Source organism: Pogonomyrmex barbatus, unplaced genomic scaffold, assembly GCF_055798465.1.
Source record: "Pogonomyrmex barbatus isolate J1 unplaced genomic scaffold, ASM5579846v1 scaffold2, whole genome shotgun sequence".
Lineage (NCBI taxonomy): Eukaryota > Metazoa > Arthropoda > Insecta > Hymenoptera > Formicidae > Pogonomyrmex > Pogonomyrmex barbatus.
This window is the reverse complement of record NW_028297116.1, coordinates 17,313,313-17,340,307: the sequence shown is the minus strand read 5'-3', so window position 1 is coordinate 17,340,307 and position 26,995 is coordinate 17,313,313. Positions and strand designations below refer to the sequence as shown.

At 32.3% G+C, this 26,995-nt stretch overlaps 6 protein-coding genes across 15 annotated transcripts; 3 read left to right on the top strand and 3 right to left on the bottom strand.

Annotated features, from left to right (window-relative positions):
- Window positions 1-593: 593 nt before the first annotated feature.
- On the bottom strand, window positions 594-2,192 carry Uch (Ubiquitin carboxyl-terminal hydrolase). The gene is made up of 7 exons (XM_011633965.3): window positions 2,066-2,192; window positions 1,970-1,981; window positions 1,650-1,778; window positions 1,416-1,558; window positions 1,157-1,298; window positions 1,006-1,081; window positions 594-922 (listed from the first exon to the last, which is right to left on the bottom strand). Exons 1-7 carry the CDS (start codon window positions 2,096-2,098, stop codon window positions 774-776), a joined length of 684 nt encoding a protein of 227 aa, XP_011632267.1. The 5' UTR covers window positions 2,099-2,192; the 3' UTR covers window positions 594-773.
- A 31-nt stretch (window positions 2,193-2,223) lies between these two features.
- Window positions 2,224-6,341, top strand: LOC105423959 (alpha-L-fucosidase-like). Of its 7 annotated transcripts, none has more exons than XR_016138994.1 (8): window positions 2,224-2,338; window positions 3,167-3,435; window positions 3,566-3,817; window positions 3,910-4,272; window positions 4,627-4,845; window positions 4,949-5,172; window positions 5,270-5,663; window positions 6,134-6,341. XR_016138994.1 is itself a non-coding variant. In XM_025217522.2 (7 exons), the coding sequence occupies exons 1-7, from the start codon at window positions 2,238-2,240 to the stop codon at window positions 5,363-5,365; spliced, it is 1,524 nt and encodes a 507-aa protein (XP_025073307.2). In that variant the 5' UTR covers window positions 2,224-2,237; the 3' UTR covers window positions 5,366-5,949. The 7 variants fall into 7 exon arrangements, 5 of the variants coding, with proteins under 5 accessions (XP_025073307.2, XP_088932019.1, XP_088932020.1 ...); XR_016138993.1 differs by having other exon boundaries at window positions 5,270-5,907; XM_025217522.2 differs by lacking the exon at window positions 6,134-6,341 and having other exon boundaries at window positions 5,270-5,949.
- LOC105423968 (alpha-L-fucosidase-like) lies at window positions 6,336-8,355 on the top strand. Its single transcript, XM_089075896.1, has 6 exons — window positions 6,336-6,605; window positions 6,685-6,936; window positions 7,046-7,408; window positions 7,542-7,760; window positions 7,860-8,083; window positions 8,150-8,355. Exons 1-6 carry the CDS (start codon window positions 6,341-6,343, stop codon window positions 8,261-8,263), a joined length of 1,437 nt encoding a protein of 478 aa, XP_088932022.1. The 5' UTR covers window positions 6,336-6,340; the 3' UTR covers window positions 8,264-8,355.
- On the bottom strand, window positions 8,257-10,752 carry Cndp2 (Cytosolic non-specific dipeptidase 2). The gene is made up of 6 exons (XM_011633970.3): window positions 10,596-10,752; window positions 10,256-10,440; window positions 9,664-10,114; window positions 9,141-9,569; window positions 8,588-9,061; window positions 8,257-8,490 (listed from the first exon to the last, which is right to left on the bottom strand). Exons 2-6 carry the CDS (start codon window positions 10,288-10,290, stop codon window positions 8,446-8,448), a joined length of 1,434 nt encoding a protein of 477 aa, XP_011632272.2. The 5' UTR covers window positions 10,291-10,440; window positions 10,596-10,752; the 3' UTR covers window positions 8,257-8,445.
- A 1,028-nt stretch (window positions 10,753-11,780) lies between these two features.
- LOC105423957 (BLOC-2 complex member HPS3) lies at window positions 11,781-17,043 on the top strand. Its single transcript, XM_011633964.3, has 4 exons — window positions 11,781-12,434; window positions 12,538-15,791; window positions 15,876-15,987; window positions 16,062-17,043. The coding sequence occupies exons 2-4, from the start codon at window positions 12,567-12,569 to the stop codon at window positions 16,241-16,243; spliced, it is 3,519 nt and encodes a 1,172-aa protein (XP_011632266.2). The 5' UTR covers window positions 11,781-12,434; window positions 12,538-12,566; the 3' UTR covers window positions 16,244-17,043.
- On the bottom strand, window positions 15,838-21,549 carry Pex5 (peroxisomal biogenesis factor 5). Of its 4 annotated transcripts, none has more exons than XM_089076126.1 (8): window positions 21,450-21,549; window positions 20,302-20,672; window positions 19,632-20,214; window positions 19,000-19,543; window positions 18,756-18,924; window positions 18,528-18,685; window positions 18,278-18,445; window positions 15,838-18,189 (listed from the first exon to the last, which is right to left on the bottom strand). In XM_089076126.1, the coding sequence occupies exons 2-8, from the start codon at window positions 20,644-20,646 to the stop codon at window positions 18,150-18,152; spliced, it is 2,007 nt and encodes a 668-aa protein (XP_088932252.1). In that variant the 5' UTR covers window positions 20,647-20,672; window positions 21,450-21,549; the 3' UTR covers window positions 15,838-18,149. The 4 variants fall into 4 exon arrangements, with proteins under 4 accessions (XP_088932252.1, XP_088932250.1, XP_088932251.1 ...); XM_089076124.1 differs by lacking the exon at window positions 21,450-21,549 and adding an exon at window positions 20,967-21,352 and having other exon boundaries at window positions 20,302-20,687; XM_089076125.1 differs by lacking the exon at window positions 21,450-21,549 and adding an exon at window positions 21,035-21,352.
- Between the last annotated feature and the right edge of the window lie 5,446 nt (window positions 21,550-26,995).

The window sequence follows — 26,995 nt, the reverse complement described above, 5'->3', positions numbered from 1 at the left end:
TTCATTCTAAAAAATCAACAATTATGTAATTCAATTTCATAAAAATAGTAATGCTTTCATAACAGTCGATCAATTTCCAAACAGCTTTGATATTACATTTAATAGCAATTTTGTCTTATCTTATTTTGTGCAATGCACACAATGTCAAATAAATGCATTAAAATCATAAAAGATTCAAAGTCGACACTTAATGAAAACGAAAGGTGCAAGATATATGAAGTTGGTGGTCAAACTTGAATGTTACCAAATCAATGCATGAAATCTGTGCCAAATGAGAGGATGTATCGGTCCTAATTTATCGTCAACTCTTGCGGACCAAAATTTGCTTTGGCAATGGTCCGCCTTATTACGCAAAGCTCAAAGACCTTGACCGACGCACAGTACCTGGAGTTTGTTTTAAATGTTCTTTCTATAGCATCTCATGCGTCGCTCCGTATTTTCATCATTTTTTTTGATGGTTAAAAATATCTGCACATGTCACTGTCGATATTATTAAATCTGATACAAGCTCCACGCACGATATCTATATCGAAAATTTAATGAGCTTGAGGACAAGGATCTTTTTGTTTTAATAAAAGCAAAACGGTGCAATAAACTGTGTATAAATTTTTCTTCATTAACGTTCTACACAGTGTCAAGAAAGCTGGCAATTAAGAAAACTGACAAAACAAATGCGTTGCCGAAGCGAAATATAACATTATATTACGTATAAAATAAATTATTTAGGCTTAAATTAGCTTAAAGGCAAATGCACTTGAAGATAAGGATGCCGTTTATTCACTGGTGGCAGCGAGCGCAACCACTGTGAAACGCACTTCGTTGGGATCGCGTTCCATGTATTCCTTGCATACACGAGCAGCATCGTCTAGAAGTGTCTCTGGTGTGGTCGAGCCATGATTGATAGGGGCAGATTTTCGACCGTCTGAAAAAAACAAATGTTTATTATTATAGATATATTAATTAAATAATAAAGTTAATGTAGATTAATATAGATTAAACACATACCAAGCTCATACAAAGAACTATCCTTATGTACAAATGCGATGAAGTGATGGTACACCTCCATATCCTCAGCTGGCGCCTATAAGAATTATATTTAAAATTTACGACTATAAGACAGTTTTATCGTTTTTAAAGGTACAAAATAACAAAGTACCTCAGTCTGTCCTTCTTGGGCAGACTCCATGTGAGTGTCAATTATATCTTGCGCATTTTCTAAACGCTCTCCACGCTCAGCATACGAGAGTCCTTTGGTTTCATCTAAGAATTTTTTGAGAAAACCATTTTCCAATTGTATGCTGTCAAAAAAAGCAAACTATTATTTTATATATATATATAATTTATCTATTATTTATATGTATTATTATACAATATATGATAGACTGGATTTTATATATATTGTAAGTGATACATACACATCCAAATTATTTGCTACACTATGAAGTAATGCAATTGTTCCACATGCATTCGAAATACACTGTTTCATATGATAAATAGAATCCGGAGCATCGTTTTTACTATCTTTAATTTCTTCTTTTTCTTCTTCAATCTTTTCAGTCTGAAACCAAATAGGAGATGCATCAGTTGCATCTTGAAATCACTTATTATATCATCATACAATGTATATATATATATATATATATATATACCTTTGAAGGAACAGGATAAAGCAAAATGACAGCAAGAACAGGTCTAGGGACAATCGCCAACAAATCTGATTCCAAACCATACACATCTAGGATTGACCATTTCTTTGGAACACCCAATTTATGGAGGAACTATAAAGACAGACATCATAAACAATGAATGATGACAATGAATTTTGGGGATTCAAAGTCACGCCAAAGAAATTTGTTAGAATGTCTTCCTTTTTTTCTTTCACGAGAAACACAATACTGATAAACGAGACATCGTATGCAAAATCAAGAGACACCAAGGAAATAACATTGATCTACCGAGCACCGCTTACCTTCGTCATAACCTAAAACAGAAGATGTGATTATTCAATCGTCGTTCGAGCAACGAGACGACGCGATGTGGTCTGACGTTTAGGAAGATTGCTTACCTCCGGATTCGACTCCAAGGGAACCCAAGCCATGTTGAATTACGATATTGCTCGCGGGGAGAGATTCTTTCCCGGAATGCCGGTAAATATTTAATCCGTCAGCGAGCTATTCTCACACCACCTCACACCCTCATACGTCCCTCTTGATTCAAATTCATTCAGTCTCGTTTCTATGACGAGCGAAACATCGAGTCACAATGCGTCTCGTTCTCGCAGTAGTGCAAGACACGGCTACGATTGGCTATGCACGAGATATCATTTCTTTTTTATTTTGTATGTATTTAACAACAAACGGCGATTGTCGCGTGTAGCATTTTGTGAAGCTAAACGATGAAATATTGAGATTTAGAAATAATATTCGAGCGCACTCAAGACTCACCCTTTTTAATTTTTTTTACCCTTGTTTAATATTCGATAAGTAACAAGAATAAAAAAATAGTCCAGTATTTCTGGACTGAGCACTGTATGCCGGTAGAAAACAATTATCCATGTTGACATTGGCCTGTGTCGTTTCTGTTCTAGACAACGATCAGAAAAAAGAAAAGATGTTGCTAAAAAGATTTCCCAAAATGTATTGACATTGAACATATTTTTTGACAGATTGCACATGCAATTCCTTATCTGCTTTTCAACTTATTGTTTGAGATTGCCATCTCGGATGATACTTTAATTACATTCGTGTCTATAAACACGAGATAGTGAGGTCAAGATAGCGATATAATAAAAATTAGATAATATTTACACTAAAACTATATAACATGAGATTAATATAATATTTATAATTACTAATAAAATTAACAAATTAACAAATTATCATACAATTATGAATATTTAATGCAAAGAATTATTCAGCATCTTCTAACATTATCTCTGCTTTTATAGAATTAAAGCATATCACATATAGATATTTAATTGTATTGTAAATTATGCTTTCAACAATAACATGATTTTTGTCTAAATATGAAGTGCTGATCTAATCTAATCTTAAAATATGATACAAAACATATAAAAATAGAATTCTCACTGAGATTTAATACAGCCAGTAGGGATAAAAGACTCATTTAACAACCATATTGCGTTCATTATAAGTTTTTCTGGCAGGATGATGCTGTTTGTACATATCTTGTGCGCTGTACTAATTCTCTACGTGTCAGTAGAAGCATATATTAATGTGATAACAAATATGGATAAGAGAGATGATAATTCTGTGCTGTCTTCAACAAAACCGAAATATGTTCCAACTTGGTCTAGTCTAGACAGTCGACCATTACCATCTTGGTATGATGATGCAAAGTTTGGAATCTTTATTCATTGGGGTGTATTCAGTGTACCTAGTTTTGGTTCTGAATGGTTTTGGAATCATTGGAAAGGTTGAATATGTTTATATAATATACCATGATATATATTTCAATCAGCACTTGCTATTATATATTATATTATAAAATATTATATAGATTAATGTAATATTTATCTTATATAATTTTGTAAATGACATTGCAGAGGAAACTAAAACTACAAAATTCCATGATTTTATGAAACAAAGATATCCTCCAAACTTTACATATCAGGATTTTGCACGGGACTTTACTGCTGAATTCTTCAATGCTTCTGACTGGGCGGAATTATTCAATGCATCAGGTGCAAAGTATATTGTATTAACAAGCAAGCACCATGAAGGATACACAATGTGGCCATCGACATATTCATTCAGTTGGAACTCTATGGATGTAGGACCTCAAAAAGATCTTGTTGGTAATAAAGATACACATCTAACAGAGATTACATTATTGAATATAAAAGTTTTTATACATCTATTCTATTGAATTCTCTTTTTTATAAAACAGGTGAATTAGCAGAAGCTATTCGAAACAAGACAGATATCAGATTTGGCTTATATCATTCCCTATTTGAATGGTACAATCGTCTCTATATAGCAGATAAAAAAAATAATTTTACAACAGATAGATATGTGATTAATAAAGTGATGCCAGAGTTACACGAATTGATAGAAACATACAAGCCAGATATAGTTTGGTCAGATGGAGATGGAGAGGCATCAGACACTTATTGGAAATCAAAGGAATTTTTGGCTTGGCTATACAATGATAGTCCTGTAAAAGATACAGTGGTGGTGAATGATAGATGGGGCAATAATATATCATGCCACCATGGTGGTTTCTTCACATGTGCTGATCGTTTTAATCCTGGTAAATATAAAATTGTAATTACCTTTATGTAAATTAATGTGTAAAGTAATATTGTTAAGTAAATTTGTACATAAAAATAAATTTATAAAGATTTATAATTTATGATCTTCCGTTTAAAATTTTGATGAAGAGTGTGATTTTTTTGCTCTTTTGGATTGTATGAGAAACTTAAAAAATTCTTGTATATTTATGAAACCTTTAATAATAAGTTTTCACTATTATAGAAACTATTTTAGAATACCGAATCCTGCAATTTATCAGTTATTCTAACCTTATATCTTAAAGAAAACTGTATCTTTCAAATCTCCAATTTGACATACATACATACAAGATTAATGAGAGTTTGTTTCTTAGGTATGCTTCTCCCACATAAATGGGAAAACTGTATGACTATTGATAAAAAATCTTGGGGATACCGTAGAAATGCCGTTTTAGCGGAATATTATACACTAGCTGGATTAGTAAAAGAATTAATAATTACTGTAAGCTGCGGTGGAAATTTACTGATGAACGTTGGACCAACGAAAGATGGCATCATTATACCAATATATGAAGAAAGATTACGCGAAATGGGTAAACATCTTTTGTATCTTATCATATTTATTAATAGCTAAATTGATACAGATATCGATTTTCTGATAATCTTAATAATATATGAGTGAACTTATTATTTTAGGCATTTGGCTAGCAGTTAATGGTGAAGCTATTTACAATACTAAACCATGGACAGTACAAAATGATACTTTAACCGGAAGTGTTTGGTACACGATAAATAAAAATGAAAAACAGCTATATGCTTCGATTCTAGAATGGCCAGATGATAATATTTTGTCATTGGGTTCTCTTAAACTTTCAACGAATTCTCAGGTATACCTACTTGGTTATTCATCAGCAATTCCTGTAAGTATATGTTGCCTCTTTTATCTACTTTTATGTTATAGTGATAATAATGTTATAGTTATAATGATATTAATATAATTTTATACATATGTTTTAGTGGAAACAATCTAATGATAAGCTAGAAATAAATCTACCTTCTAATGCACATAGAGGACAGCCAGCTTGGGTATTGAAGATTGAGAAGAAAAATTAATTAATTATAAAGAAGTATTCAATTCAAATTCATACGATCCTGTTTTCATGACAAATGAAAATTCTCGCGATAATTCTCGCTCTCGAATTGGACGACATAATGCTCGTGAAATATTCGCAGGATGCGATTGGTTGTAATTTATTCTAGGACGTATGTATGTATACACCAAATTGGCGGCCATTAAAATTTAGCGATTATCCAGTGTAGTGCTGAAAAACTATATTATATATATGTGAAAAACAATCTTTTATTCCAATAGAAAACATATATTTACTTAAAAAGAAAAAGATTCTAAAACGTATTATAGTAAAACGTATTATATTACGTATTATCATTTTTCGCACAGATAATTTCTTATCTGCAGTCCCTCTTTGCCTTTTTTTTTCCTTCTTTTCTTTATATTATAAATTGCCTTGAATGATATTTTAATTACATTATATTTATAAACATGATAGCCAAGATATAAACATGTTATCGTATCAATCAATTATAGATAATGAGAAAAGATTACATTAAATCAATGTTAAGAAAATGTTAATTTAGTAAGTATAGCTATGTGACAATAAAGTTTATTATAAAATTTATATTTATTTTTATTTTGAAATATATATTGTACTTTTCTATTATTACAATTTTAAATTTTTAAACGTAACTTAATAAGATCCAAACCAACTCACATTAACATCCGTTAACCTGACTAAATGTGATAAAAAATATAGTTTAATTTCTTTTAAATACTTTATTGAAATTATGGTATTCTGTAAACAGATCAATTTTATATATAATAAGTTAGCATCAATTAATGTATAACACAATTCTTGTTTTAATACAATGGTAACGGTCTAATCTAATCTCGAAATATGATACGAAACAGCACAAGGAAATAAAATGTTCGAGATTTGATACAGTGGATGGGAATAAAAGACCTGTTTGTCGTCTGTTGCTTTCATTACGTCAAGCTTCACTGACAGAAGGATGTTGCTTATATATAATTTGTGCGCTGTGCTGATTCTTTGCGTATCAGTAAAAGCATATTATAATGTGATAGCGAGAACGGATGAGGAAAATAATTTTATATCACGCTCGACAGAAACACCTAAATATGTTCCAACTTGGTCTAGTCTAGATAATCGATCGTTACCATCCTGGTACGATGATGCAAAACTTGGAATTTTTATTCATTGGGGTGTATTTAGTGTACCCAGTTTTGGCTCTGAATGGTTTTGGAACAATTGGAAAGGTTTAGAGTATTTTCATGTTTTCTATATTCATTAATATAAGAATATATTAATTTAATAATGTTATATGTAATATTACAGAGGAAACTAAATCCACAAAATATTTCGACTTTATGAAACAAAGGTATCCTCCAAATTTTACATATCAAGACTTTGCACGCGATTTCACTGCCGAATTCTTTAATGCTACTGAGTGGACTGACTTATTCAAAGCATCAGGTGCAAAATATATTGTATTAACAAGCAAGCATCATGAAGGATACACAATGTGGCCATCAACATATTCATTCAGTTGGAATTCCATGGATGTGGGTCCTCAAAAAGATCTTATTGGTAATAAAGATACATATCTAATAATAAGATCTTATTTTAAATATAGATTCCTATATATATATATATATATATATATATGTGTGTGTACACATTTTTTTTTATGAATTAGGTGAATTGGCAGAAGCTATTCGAAACAAGACAGATATTAGATTTGGCTTATATCATTCCCTGTATGAATGGTACAATCCTCTCTATATAACAGATAAAAAAAACAACTTTACAACAGATAGATTTGTAACTCACAAAATAATGCCAGAGTTACGTGAATTAGTAGAAACATATAAGCCAGAAATAATTTGGTCAGATGGAGATTGGGAAGCCTCGGATACTTATTGGAAATCAAAGGAATTTTTAGCATGGTTATACAATGAAAGTCCTGTGAAGGACACAGTCGTGGTAAATGATAGATGGGGTAGTAATATGCCATGCCATCATGGTGGTTTCTTTACATGTTCTGATCGTTTTAATCCTGGTAAACAATATACAATTATAATATACTAATATAAATTAATGTGTAGAATAACATTATTAAACACTATTAAATATTATTAGCATTTTACATAAAAATAGATTCATAAATATTTTAATAAAATTTTGTTTTTTAGGTGTGCTTCTCCCACATAAATGGGAAAACTGTATGACTATTGATAAAAAATCTTGGGGATTCCGTAGAAATGCTGCTTTATCAGAGTACTATACATTGGCAGGATTAGTAAAAGAATTGGTAATTACTGTAAGCTGTGGTGGAAATTTGCTGATGAACATCGGACCAACGAAAGATGGTATCATTACACCAATATATGAAGAAAGATTACGTGGAATAGGTAAACATCTTTTGTATCTTATCATATTTATTGAAGCTAGATTGATTCAGATATCGATTTTCTTATCTTAATAATATATGAATGAAATTATTATTTTAGGTGCTTGGCTAGCAGTTAATGGCGAAGCTATTTACGATACTAAACCTTGGACAGTACAAAATGATACTTTAACCGGAAGTGTTTGGTACACGATAAGTAAAAATGAAAAACAGCTATTTGCTTCGATTCTAGAATGGCCAGACAATAATATCTTATCATTGGGCTCACTTAAACTTTCAATGAATTCTCAGATATATCTACTTGGTTACTCGTCAGTAATTCCTGTAAGTATGCTTCTTCTTTTATCTGCATGAGAATTGTATTAACATAATTTGATGTATACGTTTTAGTGGAAACAATCTAATGATAAGCTAGAGATAAATCTACCTCCTAATGCACATAAAGGACAGCCAGCTTGGGTATTGAAGATTGAGATTTTTCAAAGTGTACACACATCTTATTGAGAATATATTTTATATTGTATATTATTTTTAGAAATATAAATTTCAAAAAATGTTTTTCTTTAAAAAGATAAATATAAAATATCCAAAAATGATTTTTTGTAAATCAAATAACATTAAAAGCACCTTAATAGATAATACCAAACACCTTGAGTCCCAAATAAGTAAATGCCAACAATGAAATATTACACATGTGCCACCTCGTATAAATAAGCTCCGAGTAGTTTTGTCTGCAAAAAGATATATGAATAAATAAATTATTACACCATTATAACGAAAACATTTAATTTATAAACGGTTGCTAATTTCAATGCTATTTATGCTTACCCCTTGGATGTAATTGTATACATTCAGTTTTTCATTTTGAGAATGCGCACCATCATCACCCTGACCGACTGGTAAGAGCAACACATTTTTACCAGTAACTTCTTGGAATGTCAGAGTAACTGGTATTGACCCGCCCTCACGAGAGAGATCAGGCTCCACATTATAAACATGTTTAGTAGCTTTTCGACCAGCTATGTAATTCGGATGGTCCGGATTTTCAGACCATGTTTTGCCACCATGATACATACTCACGTTCATAATATTTGGGCTACCTCTTTCTTGCCATTTCTTATTTATATACGCGATCACCTTTTCAGTCGTCTTATCTGGGGTCATGTGAGGCACTATTCTAATCGAAAATTTGCCAATAACTTTACTCGGAATTACAGTTTTCGCTCCTGACTCACTAAAAGCACCTTGTATTCCATGAAGTGACAAACTGGGTTGTCTCCAACGATGCATTAAGAGTTTTATCTACAAGAATTGACATTAAAATCATGATTATAAGATGTTAATGTTTTAGAGCTCTTAAGAAAAAGTAATGCGCACGTACTTTGTCTTCCTTATGCGCTAGTTTCCTAGTTCCAACTGTTTCTCTAAATTCATCCACATCAAAATCTATGTCTTTATAACTAGCTATTTCAGCTTCTGTCAATTCTGCCACATTATCATAAATACCATCTATCAAAATGTGGCCATTAACATCAACCAGTGTATTCATTAAATAAATCAAATCTGTCATAGCTTCGTGTACGCATCCACCAAAAGTACCACTGTGCAAATCCTTAGTAGCGCAAGTGACTTCTATGAAGAAATAGCAGATACCTCGCAGACCATAAGTAATACATGGTTTCTTAGTACCCAGCCAATAGTTATCAGATATGCAAATGTAATCTATGTTCTTTAGAAAGCTGTCTTTCCTTGCCCAAAGAAGCTCATCTAGACCTTCGCTTCCACTTTCTTCCATTCCTTCGAAAACAAACTGCACAAAGACAGTTAATAAAATATATTATAAAATGAACATTAATCAAATTTCAAGCGTCTTTTATTATGTTATTATGTTATTATGTTAATACCTTGATATTAACAGGGATATCAATGCTAGTTGCTTTGTAAGCTTGCAATGCATGTATCCAACAAAGAACTGGTCCTTTATCATCTGTACTACCTCGACCAAAAAGTTTTCCATCTTTTTCAGTAAGAATAAAAGGCTCGGTATCCCATCCATCTTCCTTTAACGCAGGTTGCACATCCAAATGTCCATAGAGAAGCACAGTTTTCTTTTTTGGATCTGAACCAAGACTTCCAAGTAGCACGGGAGGTAATGGAATTTCATTACCATCAGGAAGAACCTGTTTGCCTACATCAGCTAATTCTGTAGTTGCACCAAGATTCTTTAGCCTTACTTCTGCCCATTTCATCATTTTAATTATTTCATCTCTATAATCTGGCCATGCTGATACAGACTTAATAGCTACTGCTTCTTTCAAGTTATCTACGTACTCCTGTTTATGTTCATCTATATATCTATAAAAACGAAGATCACGATAAATGAAAATTATAGATAAAATATACTTATGTAAATTTTGTTTCTGCGCAAAAATCTTCCTATAAATGCATTAATTTCTTCAAAATGCAAAACATTTTAAGGAATAAAGTAAAACGTACTTGAACAAAGTTTTCAATGGCGGTGGTAATGCCATGGTCGTTAATATTAAACCTGTTTATACACAAAAGATAGCTGGAACTAACTGCCAACTCGACAAACTTGGTATATTTATCATAAGCTCTTCCTCTCTGTTTCCACTCCTCTCTCTTTCTCTAGATTATGTGAAACATTCACGTACGATACTCTACGACAAGATACGTCAAGATACTGGTTACACACGAAATATATATAATTGTTCAAATGTGGATAATATCACTTAGAAATTTATATTATAAAGACCCATCATGAAATATTTTGTGTTTAAAACATTTTAAAAATACGAATAATATGCAAAATTACCTGTACAATTTACATAAAGTAAAAACGCTCGTTAAACGTATATCTTATCATATGACTGTAGGAAACATGTAACATTGGCGTAGCACATCTTTTTTGCGATTGATCTTCTCAAGACCTTGTGAGATTCTTTTCCCTTCCTCTCCTTTCCTAATTCATTCTTTTTCTTTTTTTTCATAACACATTTATTGATACGTAATGTTATACTTTTTGTTGTATATTTTATTGCATTTGTAAGTAAAAAAAATATATATATATATAATATATATATTAATATACATATATTATAAAATATATATATATATATATCTATATATAAAATAAGTTTTTTGTCTTAAACACAAAAACGTCCATTGCAATAAATTTATTTATTTATAAATGTATGTAATATAACTATTATATGTACATCTCTTAAGTGTATTTTTTATTTGTATACATACATACTAAATATATATTATTTGAATATAATACTTTTATTTAAAATAATTAAGAGATTAGATTAAAAAGGATCAATTTTAAATTTTATAGTTGATTATTCTATTCTTAAATTTAATTGGCTGATAAAATTAATCAGAGATAGTAAGATCAATTTTTGTGTCTCTTGCTGAAAAAATTGAATCCTATGGTTCAGCTTAAATTTAAGGATAATATTTATGTTTCATTTGATTTCATTTGATTTCAATCAAATGGCCAAATTTTCAGCTTCTATATGTTGTCATATATTGGGCGTTCATTCGAGAATGCATTCACCTTCTGCTTTGCAAAAATTATTTTGCAGTACGCATGATGCGTGTTCATCGGTGGGATGATTCGATCTAACTTAATCTGAACTTTGTTCCTTGTAATCGAATACATTCTTCTTTTTCTTCTTTCTAATATCTGAACGTATATTTATCTCATTTTAAATACAGAACAGAAGCATAAAGTCCTGCGCACAATGGAGGAAATATTAGGAATAGAAATAAATATTAAACATAATGCACGATGGATACAAGTAAATATAAAATATAACCATATTTTATATTTACTCGTATCTATTGTGCGTTATGTTTAGTTTTTATTCCAATTTTCATTTCCAAAATCCAATACTTATTCCTGTTCCTAATATTTTCTCCATTGTGCGCAGGATCTAACGCATATACAGCTATAGAAATGGATTTCTAATCTGGATGAATCGCGCTCTGTCAGATGTACGTTCCAAAATCAACCTCAGGTTACTAAACTCTATAATTTATGTGACTCATATTATAAATTTTCAATAACCAAGTTGGGTTTTTTAGAACGTATCTCAGGCTGGTTGTCACACGCAAGCGTGACTCGCCGGGCAATGTCAAACAAACCAAGCATCTCTGATCCTTCTCTATCTCTTTCTTTCTCCCTCCGTACGGGATAATCGCTGTCACCGGACGAGACGCATCTCGAACGTAACGTCGCGCGCGCGACCGCGTTCATTGATGCGATTCACCACGCCTGGTCCCTCATCTCTTTTCCGTGCGGTGCGTCATCTCGCATCGCATTCTCCGCAGTATTGACGCACAATTGACGGAATGCCAGTGAACGCGTTTGCGACTTTGCCGGTTCGTTGCTCCGTAAAAAAGTATCCGGCGGACCGTCGCTCCTCTAATCGCGATTCCGTGCGCTGAATTGTGCCCCGTTGACGTATGTACATCCACAAACATCGATTCGAATGCTCAGTTACAGCGACGCTTATATGTCGCTATAATTATTGTCAACGAAGCGAAAGCAGAAGATCCAACGAAGGCAGAAATATAGTTATAATGCATGTGTTACGTCGTATGCAACATCGCAATCCTTGAAATTATTAAATCCTAGACAAATTAGGTATGTAAAAAAGGTCGAACTTGATGTACTCTTGGCATTCTGTTATTTTCAATATGCATCGTGTAATCCATAATTTATCTGAAAATATATTTTTGATATTTAGGTAGACAATAAGAAGAACAAAGCATAGAGATGGTACGTGTGATAACAGTGCACAATTTCCTGGGGCAGAATGTCGTCCAGATTGAAGAACCTACGGCAACATGTACGGCCAGCAGTCAGAGACAGGAAATGCTCCTGCTGGCACTGCCCACGCATTGCGTGGAGGTATGGGAGCTGATGAGTTCGGATGTCAAACTGCGCACTGTTTTCCCTACGGTAGACATGATTAATCAAATGGTACACTGCATCAAGGGAGATTATGTTGTGACATTGGAATCAAAATATCTCAGAGATACTGCGAGCAATAATCATGCAAATAGAGCTTCTTCTAATTTTGTAAGGATTTATGTAAATTGGGCCATAGCGAAAGATCAGAGCCAGCCGATGCGAGCCAGGATTGCCGGACGGGTTACGCCGAGTTTGAATCGACCTTTGAATAGCTTGGAAATGATAGAGTTACCTTTGACCATGCAACCTACCTTGATCGCTTGCTGTCAATGTACTGGAAACTTATTGGTAGCCTCGGGAAACAGTGCCATTCTGCATGAATTTAAGATTGAAACGCAACAAATATCAAAGATGAAATTCATAGACTTTGAACCTAGACCGTGGTCCTTAGGATTCACATTCGCACCTACACGCATGGAAATCATAGAAGATTTTATAGCAATCATGGATAATACAAATTTATCCATTTTTCGCCTCACAAATTCGATGTATGAGGATATCGACCAACTTAGCTCTTTAACTTCCACGAATTCTTCTTCCGTCGATAAGACATCCATATCCACAGATTCCTCTCTCGTAGAGAATAGCAGTAGTCTTGGAAATGATGATACGTCACTGCAGGGAACAAACGCAAAGCACAAATCTGTAGATTATCTTGATAGTCAATATGCGACATCTGATAACAATGAGATGATAACCAATGTAAAATCTAAAGATAAAAAACACAAAAGCACAAAAGGAAGTACATGGTATAAGTCAGAAGGCAATTTCAATAAAACAAAGCCAAGTAACAATAAGAATTATATAGATTGGGAGTACCTAATATGCAACGAGAAAGATGAGATGCAAAGGCTAATTACCCAAGGAATTATTGATTCTTCTTCACAGCCATTAACAGTAAATCTACCATTGATAAGTTTAGAAAGAGCTGTTCCAGGTCACGCTCTCAGTCCCTTTGTACTAAATTCAGCGGATATAAGAATTTTCATCAAAACAACCTCACCTGATGTAGGCTGGTCTGAAAATTATATAATAAAAAATCTATTATGTCTAAAGATCAACGCTGGAAATAATGCTAAGGTAGACGGAATTCTAGAGATCTTTAGGTGCCTGGTATTGAAGCCATTGTATATGAAGAAGGAATGTAACATTAGTGGCGTGAAAAAATCTATATTGCGGTCTGACAAATACAAATATTTGCAAGGTGTAAGTTGCTTCATTTGCACTACACAGGAAGGATATCTGTATCACTTTTCAACAGCAAGTAATGGTTCTCTGGATGCGACTTGCCTGACGACTTATCCATTCACTGCACCTGTTCATCATATAGCGCTGGAGCACACGATACTTCATGTATTGACCGAGGCCGGTCTCGAGTCTTACACATTACGTCTTTCTCATCATATCGCAAAACTATCAAATAGCATGGACAGCGTTAGAGCAACTTGTCCCAGTGTCGAACCGGTAAGCCTGATTGGCTTGAGACCGTTCCTAGGAATACAGAAGTTGTTACATACGAGAAGCTATATAGTTCTGCTAGCTAAGGCTGATAGTTCTTGGACCATGTACTCTCTAAATTTACCTAAATTCGAGAACGTGTATTTTGACATCTTGAATGCAGCGAGAAGTCACAAATCCTCCAGTCCGAGTACTTATCGACATTTGTTGGGAGAAGCGCATGCCTTAATACGCTTAGCGAAGGACATATCCTATGACGGCATGGATAATGAGGAACTCGACGATGTAATCCATAAGAACGATCTTAAATTAAAAAATCTTTACAATCAATCTTGTGCGTTACTTGCGGATTACTACATACGATCGGAAATTGAATCGGATTGGGATTTGTGTATTCCCTACTACAAGATGTCTGGGTTAAAACCTTCAGAAGTATTATCCAGAAAATGTACTCAAGATGCACCGGGACTCCTGACGTTTCTCACGGATGCGCTTCTTACGATGAGAAGCGGATCTGAAGCGGACGCGCTTTTCCAAGGATATAATATCATAGATATCATCTGCAAATTGGAGAAAGAAGATCTGTTGAAAATAATTTTCGGCAGTCCTGTGCTGAGAGAATATACTACCGAGAAACTGATAAATCTTTTACTGATGTACGAAACCGACGATGTCGTCAAACTCGCCTTGGTGCTCTTGTACATCCAAGCCGACAAACAAGAACAGGCGGAGAAAGCGTTGGAACCAGTTTCCGTGCAATGTATCAGACAAATTATTTTGGAGCGTTGGGAACTACTATTCGATGTAACCGCGATGAAAAAGAGGAGTCCTATGATCGCTACTTTCTCGGATTTTGCTGGTACATTGATGCTCGTAAAGAACACCACTTTTGCCGATATCTTGATACAATTAATAGAAGACGAAGGTGCATTGTCATTGCACCAAATCATACAGGTGTTCCTGGAATACCTGCCTTCGCGAGTCGGAAGAGACGGACATAACGCGGCCGCCACATTGCAAATTTTTATTGAGAAATATCTACATAATTATTTCAGTTCGAAATTCATGATGGAGTGGCCGTCGACTATAAATAAAAATCAGATACGCTCGGATTTTGCTCTCGTTGAAGCGTTCAAACTGTTAGTACGATCATATTTAGGTAAATTAACTCAAACAAAAGTATATAAAACTGATCCGAAAGAAGACCACGAGGAGAACGATAAGGAGTATTTCATGTTCGCCAAATATCGGCCGAGTTATTTAAACAAAATGCCACCGTATACTAAAGATTACCAAAAAATTTTAAGGATGAACGATTTTAAAGATTTAGCGAACTTTAATAATGCATCTGAGACTGAGAAAACTGTACCTAAGGAATTATTTAAGTTGCAATCTGTATTGTCGTGCGAGTTTTTGCCGGTTGAATGTTTGCACGAAGTCAAGCAGTTTCTCGAAACGCAAAACATTGATGGAAGTTTATCTCTTAAGACATTATGCATTCAAAACACGGAGGAGATAACGATAATGTTAATGGACAATTGCCCGCAAGCTATAGTACAGTATGCAAAGGTATTTTTAACATATTTTTAACATATAACACTTATTTAAATACATCTTTTTCCAGGAGACATTTTACTATTTATTTTATTTCAGGATAAATATACAAAGGATACTGAATGGAAATATCTTATTGAATTAACACGTGACAAAATTGCTTCTACAACGCAACAGGAATTACAAGTCTTGTACACACAAATTATGAAAGGTAAATTGAACATATGTAAACAATATGAACAAAATGAAGCGATATATCAGTAAAATGAAACTTTGAATTTTCAGAGATTCTGAATCATCTTCCGCATGCATTGCCCATGAAAAGTTTACATCGTATCTTGCCGAGAGATGACATGGCAACATTTCAAAGATGCACCGAAATGTGCAATCAAATTATGCATGCGGATCATGTAAAATCGTTGATAATGGAAACTGGACAACAACTTCTGACAACTCTAAAGTTGTGAAGATAGGTTTCCAATTAATATCATTTGTTAGCCAATTTTTAGACAAGGAAGTGATGATACTAAGGGAATTACGAATATAAATTCCGATATCACGTTTTAATAATGATATTGCGGAAGACTACTTTGTGTGCACTTCGATGATTATAACCATTTCTACAAACGTTTCAGACATATGTTCCTGATTAATACAGTCACATAAGCTAATGTTCATTAGTTAATAGTTGTGCCGATGCACACATTTTTAACAATAGATAAACCAACTTTCATCAATTATTAAAAAAAGAATTCGAAAGAAGATATTATATAAATAGAATTCGTCTATAAGTAACTGTTGAATCGTTCTATATAGATATATTATATTATATTATGACTAAAAATATAAAATCTGTTTCAGAGCAAAAATGATATAACTTGAACGGATAAGTTTAAAGAATGACAAAATAATATATAGGAAATTACAAATTTCAAGCATGCTGTCTCACATGAGAAAATATTTATTAATTATATGTCTGTATTTAGAAATAATTACACAAATGTTTAATTTCCACAGTTAAATAACAAATTCTTTTTGCTCTGGCACAGAAGATATATCTTTAGAGAAATGTGAATTTTAAAATAGTTTCTATCAAATTTGTTGATCCTAATGAATAGTTTTACGTAATCAATTTTTGAGTGTTACAAAACATGTAACTTTGATGTGCCTTTAGCAATGATTTCTCTTTATTATAAATCTAATTATGTTAGAATGATCAATAATATTTATAATTTATCATAAGAAATAAATATACATAATAACCTAATTAATTGTTCTTTCATTTTTTATTTTTATAATTTTATCCCTGATATAACAATAATCACTGTTAGAATTATTAATAAAAAATGTTTATGTTACAGCAATATTAGTATATTTTGTAAAATTCATAATAGATAACAATGTTATGTCAAAAAAGCTTAATATTAAAATAGAATAAGATCCAAATGTGAGCAATTAAAACATTTTCGATATAAAAATAAATGTGTTAAATATAACATCTCAACTCATTTTGCAATAAGTTTAAAATATCTATGTTAATAAAAATAAAAACAAATGTTAATTATAAAAGAATTAAAAAGGGTGTCACGAAAAAAGTTTTTGTTACACTTAAAAAAAGTAAAAGACATTTCTTATAGCTTTCGATATGAATCCGATAATGTTAGTTAAAATTATCATATAACGGGAATACAAATATAAAAAATTGAATTTAAATTGAAAAAATGTATGATATCGCAATTATTTGTGAAACAGATCGCTACATGAACTAACATTATAATATGTTCTTATGTCTTAAGATAGTACAAAATATCATAAAATGCTGTATTTAATAATTTAATAATGAAAATATCAGATATAATAAAAAATTTTCGTGCGCTCATAGATTCTTCCGTTCGATGGACGATTGAACATGTTCATGCAAGCGCTTAAATTTTTTCTTATAGTTTTTAAGTAATTTCTCCTCTTTAAAACTTTAAGAGAAATAATGTTTATTTTACTTTTTCCAAGTACAGCAAAAACGAGCCTTTTCGGGACACCCTATTTTTTAGTAAAAATTTCCCTAAAATACTTAATATTTACGATTATATTTAATGTTAATGATAAATGAGCTGTCTGCATCAATTTTATATTTCTTACATATACAGGAAAAAGTTAAAGAATACATAAAAGTGCATTTTAATTCAATATTTTAAATGTCATCTATATATACATTTTTGTATTTAGTTGTCTAAAATGTTCTAGAATTTCGCTAAATACCAAAATATATTGAAAAAAATTCTATTACCTATATAATTCTGAATGTATACCTGTAAGATTCACATAAATGAATCATTGTGTAAATTCTTGAATACATTTATGTCCATTTATGTCCATTTACATTATTTCGAATTCTTTATTTAGCCTTGGCAAATCTCTGAAAAACACCAAGGATGTTTCAAATACGAATAATCATTATAAAGTTTTTATAGATCAATCTATTTTAGTGTAGATAAAAATATTACCTGTTTTCTATAGCTTCCATCAACTCGTATTTATGCATTAACGATATAACTAATCTTAATGTGGACCATATTGTATTTGACATTGCTTTAGGAGGTACGTTACTAGCTTGTGGACCTCTTCCTGCAGCTTGTTGATTCAAAGCTGTCAAAAGGTGTTCTCCTGCTTCTCTATAATATCGTAATAATTTCATTGATGTATTGTTATTACTTTACCATTTGAGTATCAAATAGAGAGAAAATCTATATTTACTTATATGCCCCGAGATTAACGCAAGATATGCCGAGATTGTAACGTGCTCGAATAAACCCAGGCGATAATTCTAAGGCACGATGATACGCATTTACAGCTTCCGCCGATCGTTGGCCATTAGCTAAAGTGGCACCCAATCTGTTCCACAGTCTGGAGTCCTTTTGAAAACATACATTAAAATAAGCATGTTCGCTTAATTCATCACAATTAAAAATTGATTATACTTACGTCAGGACGCACTTGCAGCGCAGTTTGGAAACAATCTACAGCTTTGTTGTAATCACTCGACAAATTAAACAATATACCTAATCCGCATTGTACGTCCGCATCAATTTCATCTCGGGGATTCAGTCTTGCGGCTTGAATATATAGATCTTTGACTTCATCATATACTTTACTATAATAAAATGTATATGTAAAAAATACATGTAAAGAAATTTTCTAATTAAATTAAAAATTATTTTTGTCTTACTCGTATAATAAAGTAGATACACCGAAATTTGAATGCTCATCTTTCTTAAGATTGGATTCTGAATCTGCAAGATGTTTATATTTCTCATTCTTTAATAGCCATTCCTTTAACGTTAGACAAGCTTGCTTTTGATAAGATTCATTCGCGTAAGAAGCCGCTAACGCCATGAGAGCAACACTATTTGATGGATCCAAGCAGAGACAATGATTTAAAGCAGAAATTGCCAAAGGATCTTGCTCATTCTCAGCCTGCGTTTTGCCAAGGAGTAGCCAGGCTTCAACATTATTTTCATCCTGCTGGACAGCAGCTTCAAAACAGAGTACAGCACTTGGTAAGTCTCCTGCTTCTAATCGTCTCTTGCCTTCGGCCAATGCATTTGGCAAATCTTTCATAGGATTCGTTTCAGAGAAATCATATTCTTTATTAAATGGATCGTAATACGTGTCGAATTCTGATATCCACGGATGCGAAGAGGAGAGACTATCTGCAGAGATTTTATTCCATTCATCTTGAAGTCGCTTCCACGATGACTCCATATCATGTTCTAAAATGTTAATCATTTTATCACCATATATTGAATTTATATAAAGATAAATGTACTTATTTTCAGAAAAAGAAATTAAAAATATTACCTATAGAAGGATTTTCTTTTGTAAATTCGTCTATCCATGTACCCGCAGCTTCCAATTCCTCTTCTACTTTGTTCAAGATAGTGTTGTCATTAGTGACATGACTAGTTGCATTATTATTTGTTTTTCTATCTATATATTGTTCTATCCATTCATCACTTGTGTCTTTTAGATTAATTGTCGTTTCACTGCTTTCTGAATCACTTTCTCGTTCCATAAATTTCATAAACTTTGAATGTGCAAACTTTGGATCTTTATCTTCCATTAACTTAACATTGTCATTTTTGTTGTTCTGTGCAGCATCCGTATTATATTCTAGAAAATCTTCCGCCCATTTTGGATCTAAACCAAATTCATGAATTCTATTAACATATGTATTTTCCTCTTGAGTGAGTGATTTTCCATCTTCTGTGGTTTGAGCAATATTATTTTTATTTTCCTGTGTGGCATCTGTTTTATATTCTAGAAAATCTTCCGCCCATTTTGGATCGAAATCAAATGAACCAAGTTCATGAATCACGTCGACATATGTATTCTTTTCTTGAGGCAATACAGATGAATTCCATATATCATACACATTAAGAGTCTATAATCAAAATATAATTTGCAAAAATTATATATTATATATAACATTAAATATTAGTATAATTGTATGAATATTTTATAAAATTACCTCTAGATGCTTGGAAGATGTGAGTGAATTTTTCCAAGTCTTGTCCATGTCATTTTTTATTTCTTTCATAAATTCAGATCCAGTTTTTGAAGGATGAATATTTTGATCGATCTTTCTCATTTCCTCCAATAAATTGTCCATTCGAAATGTTTGTGGGCAGGCTGGTTCTTCTAAGAACTGTTGGACTAATTGATCTGCATTTGGAGTTTGAAAAGTTTCGGATGAACTGAAAGATCGATGAATTCCTTCTTCCTTAAAACCATGATCTTGTACATAGTGCGATGCAAGACGCACAAGGGAACTGGGACCACCACAGTCTCCTTCCACTAATTCACGGAATGCCATGTTTCTATATTATTATATTATTATTCCTGCACAAATAAATCCTGCATAAACAAAACGTTTGTCTTTATATATTACCTATTATATTACTCATGTTTAAAGCTCAGCATACTGAATTCAGTAATAGACATATAAGAGATGTTAGACATAAGAGTATGAAATGTATATTTTTTATCTGATAAATAAAAATAATAACCATTGTAGATCGTGTGAAAAGCAAGAAAATTATAGCAAGTTGTATATGGAAATGAACATGCATTGCCTACGAGAAGCATAAAATTTCAAGGAATTTCGAAGGTTTCAGCCTTCTATGTAGAACAGACCGTTCGATAAGAAGGTAGCTGCGATCGTGAATTTGGTATTCGAAGCGATTGTAAAAAAAAAGGCGCACTTGTCGAATAAAGTTAGTCAGCCAGTTTCGCTGATGCTGTTTATTATCCGCCTAAAAACGACGATTGACAAAATCACTTCGACGTTCGTCACCCCTCTTGTCTGTTTCGCCCTTGTCGCTACACACTTCGCGTTACCATGACGTGTTCTTTGGAAACGATCAGCAAGATTTTGATGATCGAGACTTTGTACCATAGGAAGGGGGGGAGAAAGAAGGTTGGTGTGTGGTTGGTGTGTGGTTGCCCGCTGATCGAACGCGCGCGATAGATCGGCGCGTAGAAGTGAGAGAGAGAGATAGATATGTAAAGCTGATGGATGAGACATGTTCGGTTTTCTCAACTACGTGCAAACGTATATATTATTTTGAACGAGATGTTTAAAAAAAGAAAAAAGAAGAAGAAAAAAGATGCACTAACTTCCTCTGATAAAGAATTCACGTACAACACATTCATTTCGGTTGCATTTCCATAATGCGCGCCCTCTGCATTTCATGCAATTGGAACATGAGAGGTACTTTGAGCCAAAAAAAAAACCTTGAGCAGTAAGAAAAATGACCGATTATGGACAATTATTCTTCGACCGTAAGTAAAATAATCGAGTGACTGATCAATTTTTCTTATTGTTTACGTCTTGCTGCTTAAGTTTTTTTATGGACTATAGGCTTTTGACCTGTGTGAAGATAGCCCCCCAAATTGAAAAACATAAAGTTTCTATAGCTCATTCGATTGCTCATCATTTGCACATGTATGCACATTTTGAATTTTCGTTTGCACACTTCTAGTAAAAAAGTTATTAACAAAACAAATTTCGGGGGGCCATCTTCACACTAGCCCCCCAACTATGAGTAAATTAAATAAAAAATAGCTCCATTGATAGATATTCGTTTGCACATTGCCAACAGGTCGAACTTTCATTTGCACACCTCTAGTTAAAAAGTTATTAACAATTAAAGTTTCACAAGCGAGCGACTTCGGTAGATGAGATAGAAACAAGAATGTTGTGCTTAAAATGGTATCATTCGATAGATTTTTGTTTGCACTTTCCCAAACAGCTCGAATTTTCGTTTGCATACTTCTAGTTAAAAAGTTATAAACAAACAGTCTTGGGGAACGGCAATCCTACATAAAAAAATTCGTTTTCAGGATGAATTCCAAAGATACGCGATTCAAAATAGAACCAATCGATAGACATTCGTTTGCACATTGCCAAACGGATCAATTTTTCGTTTGCACATCTCTAGTTAAAAAGTTATTAACAATTAAAGTTTCAGAAATGAGCGAGTTCGATAGATGAGGTGAAAACAAAAATATTGTGCTTAAAATGATATCAATCGAAAAGTTGTGGCGTTTTCATTCGGTTCTTGTTAATTTTTCGTAAATCTATTGCATGTTCTCGCTCATCTTTAATATCTGTATCTAAACGTTATATCTTGTAATAACTGAAAAAATTCGAAACTCACTCGTTTCTGAAACTTTAATTGTTAATAACTTTTTAACTAGAGGTGTGCAAACGAAAAATCGACCTGTTTGGCAATGTGCAAACGAATATCTATCGATTGATTTTATTTTGAATCGCGTATCTTCGGAATTCATCCTGAAAACGAATTTTTTTATGTAGAACTGCCGCTCCCCAAGACTTTGTTTGTTAATAACTTTTTAACTAGAAGTGTGCAAACGAAAATTCGAAATGTGCATACACGTGCAAACGATAAGCAATCGAATGAGCTATAGAAACTTTATGTTTTTCAATGTTGGGGAGCTATCTTCACACAGGTTATACTTTTACTAGTTTTTTCCCATATACTTCCCACATAATTTTTCCCATATACTTCCCATATAATTTTTCCTATATACTTCCCGCATAGTTTTTCCCATCTAGTTCCCACATAGTTTTTCCCATCTAGTTCCCACATAGTTTTTCCCATCTAGTTCCTACATAGTTTTTCCCATCTAACGCCCGCATAGTTTATTTCATGTAGTTCCCACATAGTTTTTCCCATCTTCTTCCCACATAATTTTTCCCATCTAGTCCCCACATAGTTTTTCCCATCTTTTCCCCACATAGTTTTTCCCATTTGGTTCCCATATAGTTTTTCCCATCTTCTTCCCACATAGTTTTTCCCATCTAACTCCCGCATAGTTTATCCCATCTAGTTCCCACATAGTTTTTCCCAATTTCTTCCCACATAGTTTTTCCCATCTAATTCCCACAAATTTTTCCCCATCTTTTTCCCATAGAGTTTTTTCCATCTAATTCCCACATAGTTATTCTCATCTAGTTCCCACATAGATTTTCCCATCTAGTTCCCACATAGTTTTTCCCATCTAGTTCCCATATAGTTTTTCCCCATCTTCTTCCCACATAGTTTTTCCCATCTTTTTCCCATAGAGTTTTTTCCATCTAATTCCCACATAGTTTTTCCCATCTTCTTCCCACATAGATTTTCCCATCTAGTTCCCACATAGTTTTTCCCAATCTTCTTCCCACATAGTTTTTCCCATTTTCTTCCCACCTATTTTTTCCCATCTAGTCCCAACATAGTGTTTCCCATCTTTTTCCCACATAGTTTTTCCCATCTAGTTCCCACAAAGTTTTTCCCATCTTCTTCCCACATAGTTTTTCCCATCTTCTTCCCACATAGTTTTTCCCATCTAGTTCCCACATAGTTTTTCCCATCTCCTTCCCACATAGTTTTTCCCATTTAGTCCCCACATAGTTTTTCCCATCTTTTTTTCACATAGTTTTTCCCATTTGGTTCCCATATAGTTTTTCCCATATGCTTCCCACATAGTTTTTCCCATATGCTTCCCACATAGTTTTCCCCATATACTTCCCACATAGTTTTTCCCATATATTTTCCACATAGGTCTCCCCATATACTTCTCACATAGTTTTTCCCATATACTTCCCACATAGTTTTTCCCATATACTTCCACCTGTGTGAAGATAGCCCCCCAACATTGAAAAACATAAAGTTTCTATAGCTCATTCGATTGCTCATCGTTTGCACATGTATGCACATTCCGAATTTTGGTTTGCACACTTCTAGTGAAAAAGTTATTAACAAAACAAATTTCGGGGGGCCATCTTTACACTAGCCCTCCAACTATGAGTAAATTAAATAAAAAATAGCTCAATTGATAGATATTCGTTTGCACATTGCCAAACAGGTCGATTTTTCGTTTGCACACCTCTAGTTAAAAAATTATTAACAATTAAAGTTTCAGAAACGAGCGAGTTTCGCGAGTTTCGAATTTTTTCAGTTATTACAAGATATAACGTTTAGATACAGATATTAAAGATGAGCGAGAACATGCAATAGATTTATGAGAAATTAACAAGAACCGAATATGAATGAAAACGCCACAACTTTTCGATTGATATCATTTTAAGTACAATATTTTTGTTTTCACCTATCACCTTCATCTATCGAAGTTTGTTTGTTAATAACTTTTTAACTAGAGGTATGCAAACGAAAATTTGACCTGTTCGGAAAAGTGCAAACAAAAATCTATCGAATAATACCATTTTAAGCACAATATTCTTGTTTCTATTTCATCTGCCGAAGTCGCTCGCTTCTGAAACTTTAATTGTTAATAACTTTTTAACTAGAGGTGTGCAAACGAAAAATCGACCTGTTTGGTAATGTGCAAACGAATATCTATCAATTGAGCTATTTTTTATTTAATTTACTCACAGTTGGGGGGTTAATTTGAAGATGGCTCCCCGAAATTTGTTTTAATAACTTTTTTACTAGAAGTGTGCAAACGAAAATTCGAAATATGCATACATGTGCAAATGATGAGCAATCGAATGAGCTAGAAACTTTATGTTTTTCAATGTTGGGGGGCTATCTTCATACAAGTAGGCTTTTGCGATTGAGAAACTTGACTGACGAGGCACGGGCTCGGCGATTGGCTCGCCGCTTCGGCCATTACGATACTCGATACTCGATACTTCGATTCTCGAAATTCTGAATTCGATTGCGATTCTCGAATCGAGTTGCCACTTTCAATTATACGCAACGTGTATGAATTGTCTGCTACTTGGCACGGTCATTATTATCTAAAAAAAATATGCATCTTGAACGCGAACGATGATTACAAGTGTCTTGTGAAGCGTCGTATGGTAATGTATGAGATAATAAATATGTATGAGATAAGAAATCATCACTCTGTCACTAAAACATTATATCCATGATGACAGAAATCAATCTGAGATCTCAGACGAAGAAAAAATTGATCCCTGGCACAAATAAAAATAAAAATAAAAATAAAAATAAAATAAAAATAGAAATAAAAAAAATAAAAATAAAAAAAAATTGAAGCGTAAATTGGAACAATGGAGCGTAGAAAAAGCATTAAAACGCTTTTTTTATACTTCTTTAAATGCTTACATTTCCTTTACGTTTCGTTATTTTAATCTATGCTTCTCAGAACGTTTGCTTACGCTTCTGTTACTCTTCTCTTATATTCAATTTGCGCTCTATTTTTTATTTTTGCCAGGAATCAATTGTATTTGAATAATTCAACCAATTGATCAATGCAATTGATTCAATTCTCTTTCTGTATCTCCGATTCCTAGCATCATAGACACAAAGCTTAACGAAAAGTCACTAGTCATTTTCTCGCCTAATTATAATAAATACACGATTATTACTAGATACGTGAATGTAATTTGCAAAATTAGTTGCATTATTGACATTGATAGTGAATTACACATTAGTACGAATGCACAAGAAATACATCAAGCGAAATTCATGAGGAAATAAGTCATACGATGCAGTTCATAGATTAACACTTTCGAGAAAAATAGAAAATCATTATTAAAATGAGTGTAAATGATAACGAAAAAAAATATAGTTATATGTTAATGATAATGTATCAGTCATAATCAGTCATAAATATTAATTATATGTTAATATGGAGGAATCAATAGATCAATAAAACATTCATGATACACACAAATTCTTATGTATTACGATATATTGTATATTGTATGTTATATGATATAAATATTTTACGTATTATTTTATATTTCAAGATATAATTTTATATATATAACTATATATGAATTTTATATGAAGTAATGATATAAATATAGCTATAGGTATAATAATGTATAATTGTAAATACATAGGTACAATAATGTAAGTGTATAATTATAAATACATATAAAATGAGTTATATATGATTATAAATAAATATATGTATTAATATAAGTATATATATATATATTTATATTTATATATGAACATATTCTATATATAATTATATATGAAAAATTTTTATCGAGATAAAATTGAATTTTATGTTTGGAAAGGAATTTTAGATATTAGATAAGCATAACGAGAGATATTATTTCATAAAAAATTGCTTTGAAGATTGACATTATAAACATTAAACATATATATAAAACATATATATAAAAATTTTATGATTATACAATTAAATTATTTTTTTTATTATATAATTACATTATATATAATTTTTATTATATAATTACATTATACATAATTATATTATTATCGAATAAATCAGCATGTTTTTCAAGAAAAAATAATATTTTCCGTATTATTATTATTTCTTAGCTATTTCTTATATAATTGTTTTTCATTCTGATAAGAATCTAAATGCAATAATATAGTCAGAATGAAATAATGATTCTCTGTGTTTAGAAACGTATATGTTCTATATATGGTGCTATAAATTGTTTATTTCAATGACATATAAATAAATATTCTTAGAACATAATATATACAATATAATACATACATAATACATACAATCATGCATTAGTGATGTCTATTGCATTAATTTTTACATTTTTAATATAATTTCTTAAATTTAATTTTCAGATTGTACTTTATTTATTTTGTTCTCATATACATATAATTGGCTTAAATATTTGAAAAAAAACTGGCTATTTATCGAACTAACAAATCAATATAGAATAAAAGGAT

What these genes read in the sequence shown, in the direction of transcription:
- Uch (XM_011633965.3), bottom strand. Translation starts at nt 2,098, where the DNA reads ATGGCTTGGGTTCCCTTGGAGTCGAATCCGGAG. An exon ending in TTTATCCTGTTCCTTCAAAG is followed by an intron (nt 1,559 to 1,649) that starts GTATATATATAT and finishes ATTTGGTTTCAG; the next exon opens with ACTGAAAAGATTGAAGAAGA. An exon ending in TAGTTCTTTGTATGAGCTTG is followed by an intron (nt 923 to 1,005) that starts GTATGTGTTTAA and finishes TGTTTTTTTCAG; the next exon opens with ACGGTCGAAAATCTGCCCCT.
- LOC105423959 (XM_025217522.2), top strand. Translation starts at nt 2,238, where the DNA reads ATGACGAGCGAAACATCGAGTCACAATGCGTCTCGTTCTCGCAGTAGT. An exon ending in TATCATTTCTTTTTTATTTT is followed by an intron (nt 2,339 to 3,166) that starts GTATGTATTTAA and finishes TTTTTCTGGCAG; the next exon opens with GATGATGCTGTTTGTACATA. An exon ending in GTTATTCATCAGCAATTCCT is followed by an intron (nt 5,173 to 5,269) that starts GTAAGTATATGT and finishes CATATGTTTTAG; the next exon opens with TGGAAACAATCTAATGATAA.
- LOC105423968 (XM_089075896.1), top strand. Translation starts at nt 6,341, where the DNA reads ATGTTGCTTATATATAATTTGTGCGCTGTGCTGATTCTTTGCGTATCA. An exon ending in GTTTTGGAACAATTGGAAAG is followed by an intron (nt 6,606 to 6,684) that starts GTTTAGAGTATT and finishes GTAATATTACAG; the next exon opens with AGGAAACTAAATCCACAAAA. An exon ending in AGAAAGATTACGTGGAATAG is followed by an intron (nt 7,761 to 7,859) that starts GTAAACATCTTT and finishes TTATTATTTTAG; the next exon opens with GTGCTTGGCTAGCAGTTAAT.
- Cndp2 (XM_011633970.3), bottom strand. Translation starts at nt 10,290, where the DNA reads ATGGCATTACCACCGCCATTGAAAACTTTGTTCAA. An exon ending in CCATTGAAAACTTTGTTCAA is followed by an intron (nt 10,115 to 10,255) that starts GTACGTTTTACT and finishes TCGTTTTTATAG; the next exon opens with ATATATAGATGAACATAAAC. An exon ending in TATACAATTACATCCAAGGG is followed by an intron (nt 8,491 to 8,587) that starts GTAAGCATAAAT and finishes ATCTTTTTGCAG; the next exon opens with ACAAAACTACTCGGAGCTTA.
- LOC105423957 (XM_011633964.3), top strand. Translation starts at nt 12,567, where the DNA reads ATGGTACGTGTGATAACAGTGCACAATTTCCTGGGGCAGAATGTCGTC. An exon ending in CTATAGTACAGTATGCAAAG is followed by an intron (nt 15,792 to 15,875) that starts GTATTTTTAACA and finishes ATTTTATTTCAG; the next exon opens with GATAAATATACAAAGGATAC. An exon ending in GTACACACAAATTATGAAAG is followed by an intron (nt 15,988 to 16,061) that starts GTAAATTGAACA and finishes TTGAATTTTCAG; the next exon opens with AGATTCTGAATCATCTTCCG.
- Pex5 (XM_089076126.1), bottom strand. Translation starts at nt 20,646, where the DNA reads ATGGCATTCCGTGAATTAGTGGAAGGAGACTGTGGTGGTCCCAGTTCC. An exon ending in AAAAGAAAATCCTTCTATAG is followed by an intron (nt 19,544 to 19,631) that starts GTAATATTTTTA and finishes TTAACATTTTAG; the next exon opens with AACATGATATGGAGTCATCG. An exon ending in GTATCTACTTTATTATACGA is followed by an intron (nt 18,925 to 18,999) that starts GTAAGACAAAAA and finishes ATTTTATTATAG; the next exon opens with TAAAGTATATGATGAAGTCA.